Here is a 16,367-nt window from a genome sequence, read left to right as displayed (position 1 = left end):
TTTTTTTGCGTGTGTGTAAGTTTTTGTGTGTGTGTTAGTTTGTGTGTGTGTGTGTAAGTTTTTTTGTGTGTGTGTAATTTTTTTTGTGTGTGTGAGTTTTTGTGTGTGTGTGTGTGTAAGTTTTTGTGTTTGTGTAAGTTTTTGTGTGTGTAATTTTTTTTGTGTGTGTAAGTTTTTTTGTCTGTGTAAGTTTTTGTGTGTGTAAATTTTTGTGTGTGTGTGTGTGTGTAAGTTTTTTTTTGAGTGTGTAAGTTTTTGTTTGTGTAAGTTTTTGTGTGTAATTTTTTTTTTGTGTAAGTTTTTATGTGTGTGTGTAAGTGTTTGTGTGTGTAAGTTTTTGTGTGTGTTGAAGTTTTTTTTTGTGTAAGTTTTTTTGTGTGTGTGTAAGTTTTTTTTTTAGTGTGTGTTAGTTTTTGTGTGTGTGTGTGTGTGTGTAAGTTTGTGTGTTTGTGTGTGTTTAATTTTTTGTGTGTGCCCATTTTGAAGTTGTTAAATATTCATATTATTTGGAAAAATAGAAATGAATCAATCAATCAATAACTAATTTCTTTTTCATTGAAAAAATTCAGAATAGAACTTGAACTTTTCTTCACTTCGTTGAGAAAATTAAAAATTTAAGTAGAACTTTTTATCTTCTGGGAAAATATTCACAAGTATGCTATAGCTTTTTCTATCTACTACGGCAAAATTTAGAATAGAACTTTAAATTTCTTTATGTCTTTGGTGAACTTAAAACTGAAGTGGAAGATTTTTATTTTCTCTGGAGAAATTACAATTGGAGTGTGTTCTTTGGTAAAATTCAGAAGAGAACTTGAACTTTTCTATCTTCCGTGAAAAATTAGGAACAGCATTTAAAATTTTTTCATCTCTTTGAGAAATATTTGATCCGAAGTGAAAAAATTTCATATTATTTGGAAAAATAGAATTGATTAATAACTAATTTCTTTTTTCATTGAGAAAATTCAGAAGAGAACTTTAACTTTTCTTAACTTCATTGATAAAATTTAAAATTGAAATAGAACTGCTTATCTTCCGAGAAAATATTCGCAACTATGATATAGCTTTTTCTATCTACTAAGGAAAAATTTAGAATTTGTAAAATTGGTTTAAGAAGGATATTAAGAAAAGAACTTGTACTGAAAAGATATAACAACGCCTTTTGAAATGTGGGGACCCTTCTGTGTCTCAAATGCACAAAAAAGTATTAACAACATGGGGATGGGGCTCTTTGGGGACCCGGGAGGGCGTTTGGGGATCCGGGGGCCCTTGAGGGCTGGGTGGTCCTTTGGGAGCACTGTGGACCTTTGGGGACTGTGAGAGGGCCTTTGGGGGCCCGGGGAGGGCCTTTGGGGTTCTGGGGAGGGTCTTTGGGGGTCTGGGGGGCACTTGGGAGCTTGGGGGACCTTTGAGGACCGGGGGCTTCCTTCGGGGTTGGGGTAGGGGGATTGGAACCCTTTGGGGTGGGGGTAGGGGAATCGGAACCCTTTGGGGTTGGGGTAGGGGACCTCACGACACTGTTAAAATACAACTTGTGTATTATAACGACCACAGAGTTTCACCCTTAAATTCTCTTCTAAAATCATCTTTTAAATCATCTTTTAAAATGTCTCTGACTGTTTCGCCGAAATAATTCCCTAAAATAGCTAAAATGATTTCGCCCAAATAATCCCTAAACGTAATTTCAGCGTGTTTCCTTTGTCTGGCATCTCTGCGCTGACACATTTCAAATTATTTGGAAAACCTTTCGTGAATCAATTTCTTGATTTCTAAGATCAAAACATTCACTCGGAAACAATTCTCTTGGTAGAACTCCAAAGATATTAATAGACATTCGCTCGGAAACAATTCTCTTTAGAAACAACAATTTAATTCCCCTTTCGTGTCAAATCAATCAATCATGACATCATCTGTCACGTGTGATCTAAACTTTGCCCCGGAAACATTCTCTTGGTAGAACTCCAAAGACATTAATAGACATTCGCTCGGAAACAATTCTCTTTAGAAACAACAAATTAATTCCCTTCGTGTCAAATCAATCAATCATGACATCATCTGTCACGTGTGATCTAACTGTTTCCTGGAAACTCATAACATTTGCCTCGAGCAACAACAACAACATGAAGGAAGTGTCATTGACCCTGTCCCCATTAGACTCAATAATCCATAAATGTGAGAAAGTTCCAGTTTTTCAAATTATCACTGAAAAAAACCACAAAACAGACGTAAAAGTGAGAATGTTACTATTTTTCAAATTCTCACTGACAAAAACCATAAAAAACATCAATAAAAGTGAGAAAATTCCTGTTTTTCAAATTCTCACTGACAAAAACCATAAAACATCCATTAAAGTGAGAAAGTTCCTGTTTTTTCATTCCCACTGACAAAAACCATAAAACATACATAAATGTGAGAAAGTTCCTGTTTTTTCATTCTCACTGACAAAAACCATAAAAACATCCATAAAAGTGAGAAAGTTCCTGTTTTTCAAATTCTTACTGACAAAAACCATAAAACAGACATAAATGTGAGAAAATTCCTGTTTTTTCAAGTGAGAAAGTTCATGTTTTTCCATTCTCACTGACAAAAACCATAAAAACATCCATAAATTACTGTCGACATCCATGAAAAACATCAAATAAATTGACCTACACACATAACCATCCAAGAAAACAGACATAAATGTGAGAAAGTTCCTGTTTTTTCATTCTCACTGACAAAAACCACAAAACAGACATAAATTACTCTTGACATCCATGAAAAACATCAAATAAATTGACCAACACGCATAATCATCCAAGAAAACATCCATAAATGTGACAAAGTTCCTGTTTTTCAAATTCTCACTGACAAAAACCATAAAACAGACATAACCATCCATAAAAACATACATAAATGTGAGAAAGTTCATGTTTTTTCAAGTTAGAAAAATACTGTTTTTCCATTCTCAGTGAGAAAACCATAAACCACGTGGTCCTGTCACGAGTAGCACCTCCCTCTCTTCTTAAACCCATTCGATAATATTCTAAATTTTACATCTGAAAGTAACGGGAATAAAGAATCAACGGAAAATGTCAGAAATAGCACTTCAGGTTCCTTTAGACGATTATTTTCGTGTCTTTTGACAAAAAGACATTTTCAAAAGACAGATTATTTTCATTTGTATTACTTTCCCTGTGGCTGCTCAATTATTCCTATGAGGGGGGAGACTTCTCCCCATTACTGTCTACGCTAAGGTTTCAATTTTAATCTCAAGGAATAAAACTGATAAACGCAATATAAAGGTTTACGTCAAAATAACATATAGAGAATAATATATGCACATAACACGGAACAATTAATCAAAATTGCATATTTTGAGTTTAGGCTCACCCAAATCATGGACCAGGGGGCTCACCATTCCACAATATATGAAAGCAATCCTACAATAACTAAAAATATAAAGTATTTTTGAGTATTTTAACGTCTTCCACAACTCAAACGGTCCAACATTCTACAGCCCAAAGAGTCTCTCTAATCTCCTAAATCAGGAACGTAGGAGATAAGTGAAGTTCTATCCCGTATTAAATGAGTTTCCCACCTCACCCTCCCCCTCGCGGATTTTCAACGCGTAAGGTTCCTTCTTTATTACCACTAAATCGCCCTACCTTCAAAGAATTTAGTAAGGTGAAGTTCTGTTCGGACAAAGCACATAATAAATTTATTATTAAGCGCATAAAAATGCAATTATACTTAATAACAGGTTAAAATATACACTTTGCGATAAATACTAAATTATTGTGGCACAAAAAATCCGAAAAATGGTCTAATCAAAACGACCCTGTTCTTTCTGCGTCAACAAATGGAATAACCTAGCTACTGTTTTTAGAAGCTATTATTTCGATCCATTCATTGTTGCGTGAAAAAATCAGGTTTAGTTTTTCAGAGACATGTAATTAAGCTGTCTATAGCAAAGGCCATAAGGCTTCAATGTTTTATTATTATTAATTTAAAAAAAACATGCATAAAAATAAGTTTTCTAAGAAAAGTAAAGAGCCATATTGAACTCAGGACCAGCAGAAATTAATTCCTATTATAGTTAAAACTCAAAAAGACCAAAAATTACTGTTAAAGAATAAACAAAACCCCGAACGAACAGAAATTAAAATTAACTATCTTACAAACATAAAGATAACCAGTGCAAACATAAATAAATGAATAAATCTTATATGGCTTCAATATTTTTTATTATTTTCCCCCCAGAGCTGCTTTACATGCAAGGGTTAAAAATATCATTTTGTTAAAAATAGTCGAAAGGTTAAGTAACAAAACTTTGGCGTCGACAAAACCCCCCAGGGCCCTGGGGTAGAAAGGGATTCTCGTATAAACTTCAGAGAGGGCTCATTTGATTGGAAATTGGAAGTTCTAGTCCAGCTCTTAAGAGTCAAAATTGATCAAAGGGCAAACAACCCCCCCTTCCTTTGAACTAATTCTGTTTATACCGGAAGACCCAATGAGAGTTAGAATGTTTTGGTTATGACACACACCTATTAGGCATCTGCTCTCCTCTCTAACAAAGAAAGAAACATAGTGTAAGGCAGCGACGGATCTAGGGGAGGAGCGAGGGCGGCGCCCCCCTTACGTAGTGTAAAGTAATGTAATTTACTTAATTAACGCAAGATTGCGTTAATTGAACTTACTATTTTTCCAATCCATTCATTGCTGTCAATCGCTGTCCACAAATTATGCAAGCTGTCTATTGTTCATATATAAGGTTTTTATCAAAGAGGTAATCGTATAGACTTTGAAAAAAGCCTCATTCGATTTCCATCGAAAGTTCTAGATCCGTTTTTTAAATTAAAGAATAATCGGAAATTAAGCAACCCCCCCCCCCATGCCATAAAAAGTTGAAAATTTTTGCAATCAAAAACAAACAAAAATTAATTAAAAAAAAACTTTCCGAAAAATAAGTTTTTCAAAGAAAAGTAAAGGCCATTTTAAACTTAAGCTCAGGAGATACAAATACCTGTTAAAATTCAAACTCAAAACGACCAGAAATCACTATTAAAGAATAAATGAAACCCAAAACAAACAGAAATTAAATAAACAATCATACCAAAAAAAACATACAACAAGCAATAATATAAATGAATGAATAAATCTTAAAGCGAGTAATGCTTAAATTGAATATGCAAATCAAGCTTAAAACGAAAAAAAATTAGCTTGCTATTAAAATATAAATGAAACTTAAAACGAACAGAAATTAAATAAATAATCAACGTGAACAAATATACAATATATATTAATGTAAATGAATAAATAAATTTTAAAACAAGTGAAACTTAAATTGAATATGCAAATCAAGTTTGTATCGAATAAAATAACTACAAACAAGAGTTTGGGTATCGCCTCAATGCAGAAGCCTAAAACCTACTACGTCATCCTACTACCTTTTTCCTTTAAATCTTAGTATATGACGTCCTCCCACCCCAAACGAGGACGACATGCTTTCCGTTTAGCCCTAGACGGTCGGCCAAAAAGGACAACCTTCGGCAATCTGTCATCCTTAATCGCACAACGTGCGCTAGCCATCTCAACCTTATCTTTCATTATAGCTCTAGAAAGCGGGACTGAACCACATTTTTCGTATAGCCAACTGTTTGATATGCGATCGGTCAGCCGGGTACCCAGAACAATCCATAGGCAATTTCTTTTGAAAAAATTTAGCAAATCTTCATCCGCTTTTCGGAGCGCCCATGCTTCAGAGCCATATTTGACTACTGTAAACACTAGTAGTAATGATCACAGTTTTAAACGGAGCTCTACCCATTGTTTTAAATGGTGCCCTGTTTTAAACAAAGCCCTGGAAGACACGCCCCTGGATTCCCATGACACCCAGAAGGCACGCGCCCGCAATACGAGCGGTACCTGTTTTAAAAAACCAGCAGGTGTTACATCAATGTTTACATTGGGAAGACACGCCTCCGGAACAGAAGCGGTCCCTTTTAAATGGTCAGCAGGTGTTATGGGGAAGGGGAGTCGTAGTTCAAAAGACACCACGCGTATCTTGGTAGGCCTATTGACAAATTATAAATGTAGTATCTTGCTAACGGTTTTGGGGATGAAGTAGAAACTTCCAAGTACTTTTTGGGAATAGAGGAAGAAAGGGGGTACGCGGGGCAAGGATACTCTAAATCTTATGTTGGGGGAGAGGAAAGAGATGAAAAGTTTTTGTCTCTGATCTATCAAAACTTTTTTTTACTATAGAAGTTCCTATGGGACTTATAATCTATGCACGGTGAATTAAAGTAAATAAAACGACATCACATGTTGCCGGGCTATCAAAATAACGTATTTGCAACATCTCAGGAACGATTTGGGATATCAACTTGAAACTTTCAAGGAATGCTAGCGGGATGAGATGAAGGCTGTTGGACATTGAACTACGACTCGGGTGAGAAGGCAGAGGTACATCATAAGAGTGTATGTGTAGACAAATGTTTTTTTTCTTCAGTCAACGAAAATGTTTTTGCACTACAAGCTGCTCTAGGATGGTATTGCCAGGTTATCAAAGTTACGCATCTACATTATTTTGGGAATAAATTGGGAATAGCAGGTGTTATAGACCTGGGAAAGGGGAGTGGTAGTTCAAAATATACCATGCGTGTCTTGGTAGGCCTATTGATATATCATAAATGCAGTATCTTCTAACTGTTTTGGGGATGAAGTAGAAACTTCCAAGTACCTATTAGGAATAGAGGAAGAAAGGGGGTACGTGGGGTTAGGATACTCTAAATCTTATGTTGGGAGAGAGGGAAGGGATGAAAATTGTTTGTCTCTGATCAATCAAAACTTTTTTTATAGAAGCTCCTACAGGACTTATAATCTATGTATGGTGTATTAAAGTAAACAAAATGACATCATATGTTGCCAGGCTATCAAAATAACATATTCGCAACACCTCAGGAACGATTTGGGATATCAACTTGAAACTTTCAAGGAGTGTTAGCGGGATGAGTTGAAGGCTGTTGGACATTGAACTACGACTATAGTGAGAAGGCAGAGGTACATCATAAAAGTGTATGTGAAGACAAATATATTTCATCTTCAGTCAAACAAAACGTTTTTGCTGTCAAACAAAGTTACGCATCCATATTATCTTGGGAATAGATTGGGAATAGCATGTGTTATAGACCTGAGGAAGGGGAGTGGTAATTTAAAAGATACCATGCGTATCTTGGTAGGCCTATTGATCTATCATAAATGCAGTATCTTGTTAACAGTTTTGGGGATGAAGTATCCCCAATTTTTTTTCTATTTTTGTGTCCTTTCTTAAGAAAATGACCACCGCCTTAACCTAACCACCGGAGGACCTTAGCAAGCAATTCAATCAGGCCCATCATCCAATTCAACAAGAAACCTAGTGAGAATTTCCAACGGAGGGCCCTAACCTAACCATCGGAGGACCCTAGCAACCAATTAAAACAGGACCCCTAGCAACCAATTTCACCGACAAGATGTTTCAAGACGTTTCATGACACTTCAAGGTTAGATTTCACTCACCCCTACCCCGCAGAAAATTCATTTAACTCTTCCAACTTAACTTTTAAGCAGTAAAGCATGATACTCCAAGCGATTCACACCACAGTTGCATTATTTGACTCCTCCTAATGTCATCCACGTGGCACCTCTTTCATCATCCCTTATGACATTTTAAACTTTTTCCGTTCGAAAACAAGCATGTGAATCTAAACTTAACACTGTTTGTTTTTTATTTGAACAATGGGACTCGGTATTTTATTGCTAGAATTTGATACTCCAAGGCAAGTCACGCCATTCAGAGTTTAATACATTTCTTGAACGATGTCTACTCCTTATTTTAACTGGTTATATAAAAATTGAAGCATGGCAGCGTAAGCGTTTTATAGCGTTTGAACACCCCGTGGATATATTCTCTATTACTATTATTTTCCGACAATTCCCAACGTCTGCCACACTATTGCCGCTCTGCGGCACCTTCTGACATCACCTCACCCCCCCCCCCCCCCATCCAAGACATTTTCGGACATTTTTAGGTAAAAATTATGCATTCAATCCAGTGATTCAAGTTTTCGCAAGCCCAGCCTATCACGATACTCCACGAAACACCTCACATCACCATTTCATTATGCATTTGGTCCCGTGGCATCCACGTGGCATCCTTCAGCCTCTTTAAGGCATTTTCATCTACTTCGCTGCAAAAACACCCTGTTTGCACTAGAATGGATCCTTTAGACTTAACGAAAAACCCTCAATAGTGTCTGGTCTGAAGGGCCCTGCCAATTGAGGCCAGCGTAACCCAATGTACCGCCCATGTACACAATCCTATGAAATCACAAATTCTTAATACGAAATTACTACACTTATTACAAAACAATAAACAGTTCTTACAAAAAAAAATAGATCCTAAAAGATCATAAATTCTTCTTATAAAATACGAAATACTTGTTCCAAAACAAAAAATTATTCTTACAAAACAAAATTACATCCTAAAAAATAAAAACTTCTTATTACTCCCGAGCGGTTTCATGTCAATCTCTTTTCTCATCTATAGGGAAACTCAGAATCGAAGGGTAATTTTTTTCTTTTTTTCGGAGAAAATTCAGAATTGAAGTGGAACATTTTCTCTTCCTCGAAACAAATTAAGAATCGAAGTTTAACATTTTCTCTCCTTTGGGAAAAATTCAGAATCAATTTCAGAAACTTTTTTCTCTTCTACGAAAAAATTCAGAACAGAACTTGAACTTTTCTTCTCTTCTCTGGGAAAATTCAGAACTGAAGTAGAACTTTTTCCTCTTCTTTGGAAAATTTAGTATCGAAGTGTAGTTTTTTTTATCTTCTTTGAGAAAATTCAGAAGTGACGTTGAAATTTTTCTCTTCTTTGAGAAAATTCAGAACTCAAGTGTATCTTTTTCTCCTCTACAGGGAAACTCAGAATCGAACTGTAACTTTTTTCTCTTCTTTGGAAAAAAACCAAAATGGAAGCTGAACACTCTCTTCTTCGGAAAAAATTGAGAACGGAAGCTTAACATTTTTCTCTTCTTTGGGAAAAGTTCAGAATCTAAGTATAACTTTTTTCTCATCTTTGGGAAATTTCAGAGCAGAACTTGAACTTTTCTTCTTCTCCTTGAGAAAATTCAAAACTGAAGTATAACTATTTTCTTCTTTGGGGAATATTCAAAGCAGAACTTGATAATTTTTCATATCTTTGAGAAAATTCAGTCTGCGCTACCTTTGTTGACGTTTCAAAGTGTATTCTGGAACTTTTTCGTTTGAAACCTATGAATTAAGATATTTTTGTAGTGTTGTGTCGCGGTTTATCTTGTCCGTGCTACCTCAGTTGATGTTTCAAAGTGCATTTCAGAAGTTTTTCGTTTGAAACGTATAACTTATGATATTTTTTAGTGTCGTGTCATGGTTTATCTAGTCTGTGCTACTTCAGTTGGTGCTTCAAAGTGCATTTCGAAAGATTTTCTTTTGAAACGTATGACCTAGGATAATTTTATAGTGTTCTGTCGTGGTTTATCTTGTCTGTGCTACCAGAGTCGATGTTTCAAAGGGCATTTTGGAAGTTTTTGGTTTGAAACGTATGACTTAGGATATTTTTGTAGTGTTTTGTCGTTGTTTGTCTTGTCCATGCTACCTTAATTGATTTTTCAAAGTGTATTTTGGAAGATTTTCGTTTTAAACGTATGACTTAGGATATTTTTGTAGCGCTGGTGTCATGGTTTATCGTGCTTGTGTTATCTTATGTGACAATCTACAGTGTGATTTGGAAGGTTTCTTGTTGAAACGTGTAACATATGATATTTTTGTAGGTTTGTCTCGTGATTTATCTTGTCTGTGCTGCCTCAGTGGTGTTTCAAAGTACATTCTGGAAATTTTTCGTTCAAAACGTATGGCCTCGGATATTTTTATAGAGTTGTGATATGGTTTATCTTGTCTGTACTACCACAGTCGATGTTTCAAAGTCCATTTTCAAATTTTTCGTTTGAAACATATGACACAGGAAATTTTTGTAGTGTTTTGTCGTGGTTTATCTTGTCTGTGCTACCTCAATTGATGTTTCACAGTGTATTTTGGAAGTTTTTCGCTTAAAATGTATGACTTAGGATATTTATTGTAGTGTTGTGTCGTGTTTTATGTTCTGTGCTACCTCAGTTGATGTTTCAAAGCGCATTTTATAAGTTTTTCGTTTGAAACGGGTGACAGGATATTTTTTGTAGTATTGTGCCATGGTTTATCTTGTCTATGCTACCTTATTTAATGTTTCAAAGTGATTCTGGAAGTTTTTCGTTTGAAAAGTATGACTTAGGATATTTTTGTAGTGTAGTGTCATGGTTCAAAATGTCGTCGGCATAATCGATCAGCGAAACATTGAGATCTCTAAAGATACAAGTAGACTGAACTGGTTCTTGCGATAAAATAATACTATTATTGAATAGCGGTGGCGAAGTAAGAGCCCCTTGGCGTATTCCCTTGTCTACGGGCATAAGACTAGAATATAGGGCTCAAGCATTAACACACGGTACATTTACACGCGCTTTTAATTTACTATACATATTCCTCAGTGCGCGTAGAATAGACTTATCCGCCCCACGCTTCCGAGCACACAACATTATCTGAAAGTGCCGACCAAACGCGAAGAGTCGAACGCACGGTTGACATCGTGACCGGAAAAATACAATGTCTCATTTTAATCATCGGCGTCAATCAACAAATTAGCAATCATATAATGCGCGTGTTCTATACTCAAGCTCTTTTTTAAACCAAATTGGTTATCCGGCGTGTTACATGTAGCACTAAGCCTATTTACAACAAGCAATTCAAATAACTTGCACAGTACAGGCGCGAAAGTTATCGGGCAGTAAGAAGAACACTGTCCCCCATATTTTCCCTTTTTTAGTACAGGAGTAATTACACCCGTGCAGAATAGGTATGGAACAATCCCAGCATTAAAATAATTTGGTACAGGAGACAAAGGTGCTCGACAAGGTTCTGACTTTCCGCTTGCAGATGCAATCCGCACAGGTTATCCATCCCACTCCACTTCTTTAGTTTCGAGAGTGCCTCACTGACTGACGAATTAGACACAACAAAACAAACTTCCCGTTCACATTCCGCAAGACTCGCATCGAGCTCAATAGAAAATTTATTTTCCAGATCAGCGTTAGGCGATGAAAACTTGATCGTAAAATATTTAACCCACTCACTTTCACTGGCAGAACATCAACTGATTCTTTACGTTTCTTTTTTTTAGGAATTACCGCAAGCGATTTGGGTCTTGCTTTACAGATTTACTATCACATTCAATATTCAGAGCACGATGTGTAGCGAGGGTTTTTGCGAATCTTCGCTAAGTATATAATCTGATGGAGTACACTAAACCATGCCTTGATCGGCCGTTATCTATCCACATGCGTAGCCAGAATTTCGCGTCCGCACACGCATCTACAATATCCGAATTATCGGACCACTGAGGTATTTCCGAGCCAATCCGAACATGAAAAATCGGTACAGCAGCCTTTTCCGCACACTGCAGGGCATGAACTATTTTGTTACAGTATATATTGATCAGTACTTACTTATGACTTGCTGCAACTGAAGAAGATTTATGAAGTAGATTGTAAGGGACGCGAATTCTTGCTAAGATATCGTCACATACATTCTGGTACAAGGGGGGTATTAATTTTATCCCACATAACTTTCTGATGCCATTTTCTTCCACTGGGCAGATCAGGGTGGGATTTCGAAGATGTATTAGGTGGGAAAACATAACCAACTGGTAAGTGGTAGGAGGCGCTGATAGATGTATCCACAGCCCTGTGTTGGAATTGCTCGCTAGGTTTCTGGTTGAATTGGATGATTGGGTCCTGACTGAATTGCTTGCTACAGTCCTCCTAAGGTTAGATTAAGGCGGCGGTCATTTTCTTAAGAAAACACACAAAAATAGAAAAAATATATGAAAGGTTCCTTAATTACCCTTGCAAGAAGAATTTATCCTCTCTTTCAGCTAGTTAATGCTAAGTTTTGCAAAAATGGGCTATTGTCCTAAGAAAGACACAAAAATAGAAAAATATATTAAATGTTCCTTAATTATCCGTGCAATACGATTAAAAATGAATAATTTATCTTCTCTTTCAGCTAGTTAAGGCTAGGTTTTGCAAAGCTGGGCCATTTGATCAATAATATAATTTCAATATGTAATAATTTACGCCAAAAAAAATTTACAAATCAAAAGTACGTAGCAACTACTTTGTAACTTAACCGGTCTAGATCGCACTAGCGCGGAAAACTTGCAGGTGTATTTATTAATTCAAGAGTCAACAGGACTGTGGACACTTGTGCTCTAATACGGAAAGGGTTGGAAATCATTTAATCGATTAGAACATGGGGATTCTTATTGCCGTGTAATTGGCTATTTCCTAGAATGTTTTCCTGGAAACAAGATATTAGAAATACACTGCTGATCGAGCTGTCTAGGGCCCAGTTCCATTTGATGGAAATGACCTTTCGAGTCCCAACGAGGACAAAAATCTTTAGAATATATTGATCCTTTGAAAAAAATGCATTGAAAGAAAATGAAGACTCAAAAAAGTATTATATAACATCCTAAGTATGTATCGTTCTTTCTTAAAAGCTGGGGTCCTCCTCGGGTTCTGAAGAAGCGGTTCACGTGAGAATGCGTCATTCATAAACATTCCTCATTATGTAAGAGCTAAAGAAAAAACGCATTGACAAAAAGACCCTGAAACAAAAAAAGTCTTGAGATGTCTTGAAACGTCATGAGGAAAAATGTCTTGAAACACCTTGAAATATCTTAAAAAAGCGTCTTGGGAAAAATATCGTAAAAAATTCCTCTTTCTGGTGCTCTCAAACCCACGTATATGCTGTCACACACCGGCGCACACCCACGTGTGCACTGTCATTGCGTAATACTCACGTGTGTCCGCTCTCGGGTACAAGCGGGGGTTCCCCGTGAGTTCTGAAGACACATATCACACACGATTGCGTCATCCTCTATTACGTAACACCTGCTGACCATTCAAAACAGGGACCGTAAGTATTCCGGAGGTGGGTCTTCCCAATGAAAAACACTGACGTAACACTTGCTGCCCATTTAAAACTGGGACAGGTCGTATTGCAGGGGTGTGTGTTCCTGGTGTCCGAGGGTGTGTCTTCCAGGCTTCATTTAAAACAGGGCACCGTAAAACTATGGATAGGGGTCTGTCTAAAAGCAGTAAGGCATTACTACTAACACTGTAGTTTCTAATATTCCAATCTTGGTTTGCCGACTTATCTTCTTATTCTTCCAAACTTTTTTTTTAACTTTGAAAAACACCATGGGCCTTGGCTATTCTACTTTTAACATCTTCACTGCTCCCACCGTCTTTACTAATAATACTACCAAGGTAAGTGAAGCTGCCCACCTGATCAATCGTTTCGTTACTCAACGTCACCTTTTCATCTTCACTTATTCCTAGTCTTCTTAACATTAATTTTCAAACGTATTCTAGCACCCTGGACTCGCAAAACATCTAAAAGTTCATTCATTTTGCTCAAACTTTCATCTAGGTTGCTTAAATCATCAGCAAAATCTAAGTCCAGGAGATATTTTATGGTACTTGTTAAGAATCCGATAAAAACACGGAAAGTGAAGTCTCGTTAATGCTAATGAAATAAAACAAAATAGGATAAAAATATAATAGTTCAGAAACAAATTTGGACTATATATTTGCACATTAGGGGGTGGGGTGGGGGGTAAAGCATAGCATTCATTAAATACGTAACCTAACCTATCCTAGCTACCTTGTATTCCCCTAAACCCCCAAAAAATAAAGTTTAAACATAATTCCCTCAGTGAGAAATCCTTTGTTTATACATCACTAGTCAGCGGTAACCTGTTTATCAATAGCATGTTTGACATTTCGATGCTGTCTCTTCCTGCTTTTTTATCGGATTCTAAACAAGTACCATTTTTAAAATTACCCCTTTCGTATACTCCCGCACTCAGTCCCTTTGGTAAACTGAATTTTTTTTTCAGAAAAAAAAAATTTCGAATTAAAAAATGTCATCTACTCTTTGTCATGAAAACAAATGGATTTTTTTGTGTACAAATTCTCAATGATACCGGTGACATCACGCCCTCAAATTCTTTAGTTATGTCACAAAATAGCAAATAGATCACGGTTGCAGCGATGGCTGCAACCTGGTTAAGGCTCTTTGCAACGAAAAGTTTTAAAAAATTTGAGTTAAAAATTTTGATAAAAGTTTTTTTTTAACTGCCTATTGAGAAAAATTTCCATTTGTAGCTTATTTTTGAATTTATTCCATCTATCTTCTATACTGTCAAATTATAAACTCTCCAGTCATACTCAACTCTTACTGGGAAATTCCTCCCTAATTCTCGTTCTGGAGTCTACAAACGTCAATACTTCCACAAAGGCATTTACCCTTCCTACATTTCAGCTTAGATTAACTCTAGACTATTAGATAGTGATCTTTACGGTTAATAGCAATAACACCACTTTTATATACCCTAGTGTCTTGTATCGATCATGCCAGTCTTCAATTTATAACTGAATAATTAACAAGATTGGACATCTTACCATCTTTTGAGTACCATGCTAACTTATTGTCTATTTCCTGATCAAATACTATATAGGTACTACAAGGTTGTAAAAACTACAAATTGCAGTTTTACACTGCAATCATTGCTTAATTTCCTTTCCCTACACCGAATTTACCTAGACAGGGAAACCATCAATCTACATTTCTACTAACCTGACCATTAAAATCCCCTAACAAAAGAATGATATTTCTACCTAGGACCTTGTCCATTTGCTACTGTAATTGAATATAAAATTTCACCCGAGTCAGTACTGTTCCGGTCAGTCGGTTCTACAAGGCACATACAACTGTAACTGAAACCTTGCATAAACTTTTTAGTCATGAAATGAACATATAAAATCCAATACATTCCCAACCTAAGCAAGACTTGGAACTTTCTTTGTAAATCATGGGCCTTATTCCCTGCAAAATGTACCCTGTTCTTCCTAGCAAAAAAAAAAAAAAAAAATTCTAAATCACCTAATTTCAGTTCTTCTAACCCTAGAAAATGGGTTTCCGAAACTCCTAACAATTTTGTCCGAAACATCAAAATAGTTCACCCTGAGTCTACTATAAAGTCACGCCAGCAGGGTTTATCTTTCGGGATAGGGATGAAAGATGGAGCTTATTACAAAGCAGAGATGTTAAAGCATCTCACAATATATATATATATATATATATATATATATATATATATATATATATATATATATATATATATATATATATATATATATATATATATATATATATATATATATATATATATATATATATATATATATATATATATATATATATATATATATATATATATATGGCCTGGCGCCTTGTGATAATTAGATATATGTAGGTAAATAATACGATTAACCTTTGGATGTGTAACTGGCTCCGATAACAATTTGTTGAACAAAAGATTTGAACACAATTGGAGAATAGCAATTTCTAGTAAAGCTGTGCTATTTAACTGTTTCAGAAGCTACTAAAGTCCTACTAAAATATTAAATATACAGATTTTTTAGAGAAGGCCCTCTAAGTTCAAGCAATAACTAGGGCATTATACTTTCGCAAATACATAAATTCACTTACTTAACAATGGACTGTCCTCGATTGTAACCACTCAGTCCCTTATATATTTCAATGACTCTTTCGATGCTAAAAAAAGAGATCAAATAAAGTGTTACCAACAATTATTACAAAGCAAAAAAGTCACTAAACTGAAATTCTAAATTAGTCTCTCTCTCTCACTCTTTCTTAGTTTTCGCTAACTGGTTTAATATTAAACAAGAAATAAAATGAACGGTGGAAAGAAGTAGAAAGATAGCTCCCCATCCCCATGTAAACTGTCATCCCCTTCTACTTACTATTTTAACATTCCGCATCAAAATACAATTGCGACGCTAAAATCAAGAAATAGCCTAAGTCATTCATAAACCTGGATTTTTCCTTGATAGAAGTGACGTTCTTGCTGGTGGTTCAACAATAGGCTACGTAATTGTTGCATTAAGGTAACTTTATTTTCACCCACTTACGAACATACAAAGAAAGAAAAAAAAGAAAATAAAACACAAAGAAAAAGTAAACTATAGAAAAATGGAAAATTGATACAAACCGCATTCGTAAATAATGCCAAATTACAGGAAAACAATCAAACGATTTGAACTTGTGTCAAACAAATCGCTCTTAGCATAAGTCACGATATCTAAAGGGCTTGGACCAGAATATTTTTGCAAAATAAAATT

At 35.7% G+C, this 16,367-nt stretch overlaps 1 protein-coding gene across 1 annotated transcript in view; it reads right to left on the bottom strand.

Annotated features, from left to right (window-relative positions):
• Positions 1-16,367, bottom strand: part of LOC148943048 (FERM domain-containing protein 4A-like) — a 168,184-nt gene that overhangs the window by 100,334 nt on the left and 51,483 nt on the right. Inside the window, exon 6 of the mRNA XM_089101957.1 lies at positions 15,715-15,780. Coding sequence (XP_088958083.1) covers positions 15,715-15,780 — 66 coding nt within the window. The remainder of the gene's footprint in view (positions 1-15,714; positions 15,781-16,367) is intronic.

This window comes from Artemia sp. Qi Xiang Cuo, chromosome 16 (assembly GCF_049724085.1).
Source record: "Artemia sp. Qi Xiang Cuo chromosome 16, ASM4972408v1, whole genome shotgun sequence".
Taxonomy (NCBI): Eukaryota; Metazoa; Arthropoda; class Branchiopoda; order Anostraca; family Artemiidae; genus Artemia; species Artemia sp. Qi Xiang Cuo.
This window is presented reverse-complemented; position numbering and strand designations above follow the sequence as displayed.